General features: G+C 38.2%; 1 protein-coding gene across 1 annotated transcript in view; it reads right to left on the reverse strand.

The window, feature by feature from the left end:
* Positions 1-8,993, reverse strand: part of PYROXD1 (pyridine nucleotide-disulphide oxidoreductase domain 1) — a 37,993-nt gene that overhangs the window by 27,068 nt on the left and 1,932 nt on the right. Inside the window, exon 2 of the mRNA XM_007946785.2 lies at positions 8,361-8,441. Within this exon, the coding sequence (XP_007944976.1) occupies positions 8,361-8,441 (81 nt within the window). The remainder of the gene's footprint in view (positions 1-8,360; positions 8,442-8,993) is intronic.

Raw genomic sequence — 8,993 nt, forward strand, 5'->3', positions numbered from 1 at the left:
GGAAACGACTCAACGGCACTTAACAACAACAACAACATGGTGAAAGAATTTAACCCTGACACACATCTTTCCTGACTTTAAACCATTCAGTATTCCCTTGTTCTATTTGAACAACTGCCTCTTGGATATTATGAACACAATTAAGTGTTCTGGAATTTTCAATCTTTGCAATGTTACCTGTAATCTTATATAATGCACAGTCAAATGCCTCTGCATAGTCAATAAAACACAGGTAAGCATCTTTCTGGTATTTGCTTTGAGCCAAGAGCCATATGACATCAGCAATGATATCCCTCTTTCCATGCTCTCTTTTGAATCCAGCTTGAATTTCTGGCAGTTCGTCAGTGTACTGCTGCAACCATTTTTGAATTATCTTCAGCAAAAGTTTACTTGTGTGTGATATTAATGATATTGTTTGATAACTTCCACATTCTATTGGATCACCTTTCTTTGGAATGGGCATAAATATGGATCTCTTCCAGGCAGTTGACCAGGTAGCTGTCTTTCAAATTTTTTGGCATAAACGAGAGCATTTCGAAAGCAGCATCTGTTTGTTAAAACATCTCAATGGGCATTCCTTCAATATCTACAGCATTGTTTTTCACTAAGTCCTTCTGTGCAGCTTGGACTTCTTCCTTCAATACCATCAGTTCAGGATCATATGCTACCTCCTGAAATGGTTGAACACTGACCAACACATTTTGGTACAGTGACTGTGTACTCCGTCTATTGTCTTCATCTTTTGATGCTTCCTGCAACATTCAATATTTTGCCCTTAGAATCCTTCAGTATTGCAATTTGGGGCTTGAATTTTTTTTTCAGTTCTTCCAACTTGAGAAATGCTGAGCGTGTTCTTCTCTTTTGGTTTTCTAATTCCAGGTCTTTGCACATTTCTTTATAATACTTTACTCTGTCTTCTCAAGACACCCTTTGAAATCTTCTCTTCGGCTTTTTATGTCATCATTTCTTCCATTATCTTTAGCTACTCTCTGGTCAAGAGCAAGTTTTAGAGTCTCTTCTGACATCCGTTTTGGTCTTTTCTTCCTTTCTTGTCTTTGCAATGACCTTTTTGCTTTCTTCATGTATGATGTTCTTGATGTCATCCCACAACTAGTCTGGTCTTTGGTCATTGTTAAATATATCAAATCTATTCTTCAGACAGTTTCTAAATTCAGGTGGGAAATAATCGATATCATATTTTGGCTCTTGTGGACTTGTTTTAATTTTCTTCAGCTTCAATTTGAACTTGCATATGAGCAATTGATTGTGTGTTCCGTAGTCAGCTCCTGGCCGTGTTCTCATTGATGGTATTGGGCTTCTGCATTGCCTCTTTCCACAGATGTAGTTGATTTGATTCCTGTGTGTTTATTTTATCTGACGAGGTCCACATGCATAGTCAACATTTATGTTGTTGAAAAATCACAGTGGTTAAGTCATTGGTGTTGTAAAATTCTATCATTCAGTCTCTGGAGTCATTTCTATCACCAAGGCCATATTTTCCAACTACTAGTGATTCTTGTTTGTTTCCAACTTTTGCATTCCAATCACCAGTAATTACCAATACATTGTGATTGCATGTTTGGCCAATTTCAGACTGCAGAAATTGGTAAAACTCTTCAATTTCTTCCTCTTGGCTTTAGTGGTTGGTGAGTAAATTTGATTAACAGTTGTATTAACTGGTCTTCCTTGTAGGCATATGGATATTATCCTATCACTGACAACACTGTACTTCAGGATAAACCATGAAATATTCTTTTTGACAATGAATACTGTGATGGTTATGTTTGTGTGTCAACCTGGCTAGGCCTGGTTGAGTGGCTGGGCAGCTGGATGTAGTATTCCCCATGATGAGATTGGTAATCTACTGGGAGCAGCTGAGTAGTAGCTGCCTTTGGATATGTGATCTGCTTCCTGTATACGAGAAGCTTTGGGAATGGTCTCTATGCTTTGGCATGCTTGGACCCTGCATGTAGCCGTGTCACTGCTCAGCAGCTTGCTATGCTCTGCCGGCCTTGGGACTTACAGTGGACTTAAGTTAATGGCCTGCCGTGTGGACTGTGGACTGGTAACATCGGGACTGTGCCTTTTTACTTGTCAACCTTGGCGCTTCTCAGCCTTGGCAGCTAACAGCTGTCTGAGTGAAGATATGCCTCTAGTTCCAGTGGGCCAGGAGCAGGAGGCAGAGCTGGACCCCAAGGTTGAGGGGCTTTCATCCAGCCCCTAGAGCCTGGCACTTTGAACTTGGACTTAAAGCCTCCAAATTGTGAGAATAAACTCCTGTTTGTTAAGGCCATCCCATTTGTGGTATGTTTCCTGTCAGAGTGGCACTAGGTAACCAGAACAGAATTTGGACTCCTGTTTGTTAAGGTCATCCCATTTGTGGTATATTCTTGTCAGAGCGGCACCAGGTAACCAGAACAAATGCAATGCCATTCCTCTTCAATTTGTCATTCCAGGCACAGCAGACCACAATATTGTATGATTCAGAAGGCCCAAACCAGTCTATTTCAGCTCACTAATGGGTATCGATCTTCATGCTATCATTTCATTTTTGACAACTTAACCATTTCTTTAGGTTCATCCTTTGTACATTCCATGTTCCAATTATTAATGGATGTTTGTAGCTATTTCTTCTCATTTCAGTCATGCCACATTAGCTAATGAAGGTCCAGAAAGCTGTACTTCATCCATGTCATTAAGGTCAACCCTAATTTGAGGAGGCAGCAACTCCTCAGGTGTATTTTGAGTGCCTTCCAACCATAGGGGCTCATCTTCTGGCACTGTATTAGACAAGGTTTCACTGCTATTCACAATGTTTTCCAGTAATATATCTAACAATCCTTCACTGCTACTCAAGATCTTCAGTGCCATTTTTTTCCAGAAGTGGATGGCCCCATCCTTCCTCCCAGTTTGTCTTAGTCTCAAAGCTCCAAACTTGTCCACCAAGGGTGATCCTACTGGTATTTGAAATACCTGTGACATAGCTTCCAGCATCATGGCAACACACATGCCACCACAATATGACAAACTGATAGGAGTGGTGAAGTATTTGCCATAGTTGTCCTTTATTCTTGCATAATTCTCAGTGTCTTCCTTTGCCTTGGTCACACTGTACTGACTTCCCCCATATTGTGTACTGCTTTTCCCTTCATCAGAATCAAGATGTTGTCTACCATCTACTTAGTGATTCTCCTCCCCTTCCCTTTCCTAACTTTGATAACAAAGAATGTTTCCTTCCATGCATAAACCTATCCTTGACTCTTTATAATAGTGGTTTCATACAATATTTGATCTTTTGTGATTGACTTTTTAAAATCAGCACAATGTCCTCCAGATCCATCTGTATTGTGATTAGTGGGTTATAACTGCATAGTATTCCATTGTATGTACATACCACAATGTGTTTATCCATTCATCTGTTGATGGATACTTAGGTTGTTTCTTTTTGCTACTGTGAATAATGCTGAAATGAACATGGGTTTGAGTATGTCTATTTGTGTCACAGCTCTTATGTCTCTAGGATATACAGCTAGGAGTGGGATTGCTCACTTGTGTGGTATTTGTATTTTATCTTTTTAAGTACGCACCATAACATTTTCCACAGTGTTCTACCACTTTACAGTCCCACCAGCTATCTGTAAGAGTTCCAATCTCCTCACAACTTGCTAGCATTTTGTTGTTGTTGTTGTTGTTTTATCACTGCTATTACTTCAGGGGTGAGATGGTATCTCTTGTAGCTTTTATTTGCATTTCTATGATGATTAATTAGGAGCTCTGGTAGCATAGTGCCTAAGGCACTTGACTGCTAACCAGAAGGCTGACAATTCAAATCCACCAGCCACTCCATGGAAGGAAGGTTGGGCAATCTACTTCTGTAGTGATATTGCCTCAGAAACCTAAGGAGGGGTCGCTATGAGTCGGGTCTGACTCGATGGCACACAACAACAACATGATGGTTAATTGGGAGCTCTGGTGGTGCAGTGCCTAAGGCATTTGACTGCTAACCAGAAGGCTGGTGGTTCAAACCCACCAGCTACTCCTCAGAAGGAAGACTGGGAAATCTACTTCCATAGTGATACTGCCTTGGAAACCCAAGGAGGGGTCGCTATGAGTCAGATCCAACTCAGCAACAGTGAGTTTGGCTTTTTTTGGTTATGATGGTTAATGATCACAAGCATCTCTTTATATGTTATGTTATATGCCATCGAGTCGGACCCAACTCATAGTGACCCATCCTTGGATTTCCGAGGCAGTATCACTAAGGAAGTAAATTGCCCCATCTTCTATGTTAGCTGCTTAAATGTCTTCTTTGGTAAAGTGTCTGTTCATGATCTTTGCCTATTTTTAAATAGGACTGCTTATCTTTTTATTGTTGAAGTTATGGAGTTTTGTACAAATTCCAGAGATTAGACCCTTTTTTTCCCCAGTCTGCAGGTTCTCTTTTTACTCTCTCGGTAGTGTTTTGATGAGTATAAGTAGTTCATTTTTAGGAGGCCCCCATTGTCAAGTTTACCTTATAATCTATTGTTTTGATTGAAGTACATGAAGAAAATTTAACCTCACACAGATATGCAGCTGGGAAAACAATTTTAACCTTTTCAGATAACTGTAGGTATTTTTTGATGTGACACTAAAACTAGATAAATCATGCTTTCTTAACAGTTAGTTACAATGTGGAATTTGAAACCACATCAAAGAAATTATTATAGTCTGCTACTTTAAAATCTATTGGTTTATCTTGCACACTGAATGGATCTTATATAACATCAAGCAGTGGTCATCTGGAAATAGTGATTCAGTAAGTTATGCAGATCTTCTAAATACTGACATATTTCATATCAATACAATATATTAAAAAATCACATTAATTAATATCACCAAAAATTTTTATTAGAAAAGTCTTTAAATACTGGGATGCTCAGAGTAGAGAACATCTTTCTCAAAAATCTAATTTTTGGCTGAAAGCTCTGATTTTATCATTGGCAACAGATACTGCCAGTTGTTTTGCTTGAATATGTGCTTGCTCATTTTCCAATTCTATGTAACCATAGTTTGTCAGTTCTTTCAAGTAAAAAATAGTATTTCATAAAAAAATGGCTAGTTCTGCTTGTAACTCAAGCAACCACATATAGCAGCCTTTCCTTGAAATAATACTGTTCTCTGAATACAACAGAAGTGCTTTATGCATACATTCCATTTCAACATACAGAATATTAAAAAGATGTGTACTCAAGAGTCAGGATTTAATAAAATTATTAATTTTTTGCTGGCTTTAAAAAAAAAATCTGAATGTGTATCAGTGAAGGATACAATGACTACTAGTACAGTTTGATTGCCACCGCCTTATTTTTACAAGCTACCATCATTTTAGCCATCACTGTTTTTGTACCATCAATACAAAGATCAAAATTGTGAAAACAGATGTTCCGTATAAGTAATATTTTCCATTGCCTTGGTAACTTTTCCAAACTTTGACCATTCTAATGCTTCGCAACCATATCCCATCCTCTTCGTTTTTAGCAAATCATCTTCCTTCTAAGCTCAAATAGACTACCAAGAACTCTTACTTCTTCCTCAGTCTATAAACTCTGCTATAATCCACCTTCCTGGACCCATTCTTCTCCTTCACCTTTTCAAGATGAATCCATTAATGTATGCTCCATATCCCATCACTTCTCATCTCTTCAGGTCCCTTGTTTTCCTTTACATTCAGCCTTTTCTACTGGTTTCTTAATCTTAACATGTAAACATGTTCTAGTCTTTTCCATCATAAAAGAATACAACTCTTGCTTAATGCTAGGTCCTATGTCTTCTTTTTGCTGTCGTTCTAGCTTTACTTTTTTCATAGTCAAGTTGTAAAAGAGAGATGTTTAGGCTTACTGTCATTATATAAGGAGCTTTGGTGGTGTAGTGCCTAAGGCACTTGACTGCTAACCAGAAGGCTGTCGGTTAAAACCCACCAGCCACTCCTAGGAAGGAAGGTTGGGCAATCTACTTCTGTAGTGACACCGCCTTGGAAACTCAAGGAGGGGTCGCTATGAGTCAAATCCAACTCAATAGCAGTGTGCTGTGTTGTTGCATTGTCATTATATAGTTATCTCCCATTAGTTTCTTAAAATAATTTATCTCAAAGACACTAATGATTTTCTAGAAATGGGTACTTTTGAATCATTATCTTGCCTGACTAATCCATAGGATTATTGCACTGAATTAAGTCTTGTGAAAAACATAAGACCCAGCTATACATCTTTTCCTGTGTATGTGCTTTTTTTTTAAAAAAAAATTTATTGTGATTTGGGTGAAAGTTTACAGAGCAAATCCATTTTCCATACAGCAGTTAACATACACTTTGTCTCAACAGTGACTGCAATTTCCCACAATGCAACAGCTCTCTTCCCACTTTCTCCCTATAATTACCTCTTCCCTGTGTCCTTCCCTCCCATGCACTCCTGCCCGCCCCCCGAGCTGTTTCCCTGTGTATACACAGCCCTTCAGTTCTCCCATGATTGATCTCTCCAAGGAGGGCATCTACTTAATATAAATGTTCAGGTCATATGCCTGTCTTTTGTTTAGCTGGAAGCCACAGGAGTAGGTTAAATTCCATAGTCTCAAGGGTTTCACCAGGCTTTATCAGACCAGCAAACCTGGTCCTTTTTTTTTTCTCATGATTTTGAGTTTTGTTCCACATTGTTCTCCCACTCTATCCAGGATCTCCTACATAGTTACCCCTCTGAGTGGCTGACAGTGGTAGCCAGGCATCATCTACTTCCTCTGGTCTCATAGTCCTATAGGCTGAATATGGCATGGTGTACCAGTCCCTTGGACTAATTGTTTCCATGCATCTTTGTTTTCTTCATTCTTCTTTTGCTCTGGACGAGGAGAGACCTATTGTTGCATCTAGATGGCTGCTTGCAAGCTTTTAACATCCCAGTCGCTACTCACCAAAGTAGGGTGTGGAACAATGTTTTTGTGTAGTATGTTATGCCAATTGAGCTTGATGTCCCCTGTGACCATAGTCCCGAGGCCAGAGGTCCAATTACTTGTTCCCTCCAGGTAGCTGGCTGTGTCCAAGAAGTGACTACAACCTTGTCCCTTGTCAGCTCTACTATATACCTGGACATTCTTACAGAACATACAAATCTATGTATGTGCTTTTAACATGTAATTAAATTTATACATTTTTCTTTTAGAGATTATTAGCCATAATTTATTCTTTGGTTTTCCCAATCCCATAATTATTTTCACTCTGCCTCAGTAATAAGATATGTAAGGTACTAAGGCAAGTTCTAAAGTTGCAACACAGTATGTGGCATGAAATTACCCTCTGTCTTAGGGGTTTTCAGAATGAGAAAGTTATATTCCAGTATCAGTATATTATAAGGGAAGACTGTATTAAATTAAAGACTATGGCTGTGGTCTTCACCAAAGTATAGGAAGAAAAGATCAGACTTTATGTTTTTCATTCTTTTTTTTTAATAGGCTTTATAACGTTCCTAATTTTAACACTGCACATGCATATACTTTATAAATTAATAAATATATGTATTGAGATAGACGCTCAAAGATTTTCTACAGGTCAGTGCAGGATCAAAACAGTTTGCAGGCCACTCTCCTATGATACTACGACCCAACTAATCTTACATTCCTATTATAATGAACAGTGTAAATTCATGGAGGGTTCTGAGATGCTTATTATACATTTGCAACATTCTTTGTAAGTATAAACTTAGTTTGGAAACACATTTCCTCTGATTTGTAAACAATCACACACACTGACACACACTATACAGATGCCTATATATATATATATGGGAGCTTTGGTGGTGTAGTGCCTAAGGCATTTGACTGCTAATCAGAAGGCTGGTGGTTCAAACCCACCAGCCACTCCTCAGAAGGAAGACTGGGCAGTCTACTTCCATAGAGATACTGCCTCAGAAACCCAAGGAGGGGTCACTATGAGTTGGGACCGACTCGACAGCAGTGAGTTTTAGAGTTATAAACATATACACATACACACATAGTATGTGTATGTATCTCTCTCTCTCTCTCTCTATATATATATATATTTAGATTTGCATAGCACCTTTCTTCAAAAGAATATTACTGAAAACTTTCTAAGAAGTAATTGACATGTAGGATTGAGTGAGAGGAGACGATGAGAGGAAAAAAATTAGAAACTCAGTACCAGTCCAGGCCCTTTTAGAATTCAATCTGAATTATTCTAAACTTCAAGCTTTGATTTTAAAATAAATAGCAAAATAACAGCTGTCATTTTAAACAATTAAAACACTACAATCACCCTAACCACTAAACGAGTTACTGCTCTTTAAGAATATTAAGGAAAGTTATAAGGCTCTTACCTGCTTGAAATTTGTGACTGCTTTAATAACAGGAGAAGCTGTTACCAGGATAATATCTTCTGATGGACAGTGAATAGCCAACTTATTGAAAAAAAAGAGAAAAGAAATATGATAAATGAATTTAAGTCCTGTTGTATATGGCATTGGGGTAAGGTGGAGATAATGCAATTTCAATATTGTTATTAACCTAGGAAACCAAAACCTACTGTTTCTCATCAAGAAGTCTCCATTATCCTCAGTCTTTTTCTTATTTATGGAGCTCATTAAACTCTCATATTTGGGGAAAAAAATTTTACTAAACAATAACAAAGATCCCCTGAACAAAAACAGTAATATGGAGTTATCTCTTATTTGAATTATTTTATGTAACAGTTTAATCATGCAGAGGATAAGAATAAACTACCTTCCCAACCAACAGTTAAGCCAACTCCTATAATCTTTAAAATACATATATAAATATATGTATGTGTGTGTGTGTATGTATATGTATATATTGTTGTTGTTGTTGTTATGTGTCATAGAGTCGGCCCCAACTCATAGCGATCCCTCCTTGGGTTTCCGAGGCAGTATCACTATGGAAGTAGATTGCCCAACCTTCCTTCTGAGGAGTGGCTAGTGGGTTTGAACCACCAG

The sequence above is a fragment of the Orycteropus afer genome, unplaced genomic scaffold (assembly GCF_000298275.1).
Source record: "Orycteropus afer afer isolate SDZICR_OR568_19922 unplaced genomic scaffold, OryAfe1.0 scaffold00171, whole genome shotgun sequence".
In the NCBI taxonomy this organism is placed as follows: domain Eukaryota; kingdom Metazoa; phylum Chordata; class Mammalia; order Tubulidentata; family Orycteropodidae; genus Orycteropus; species Orycteropus afer.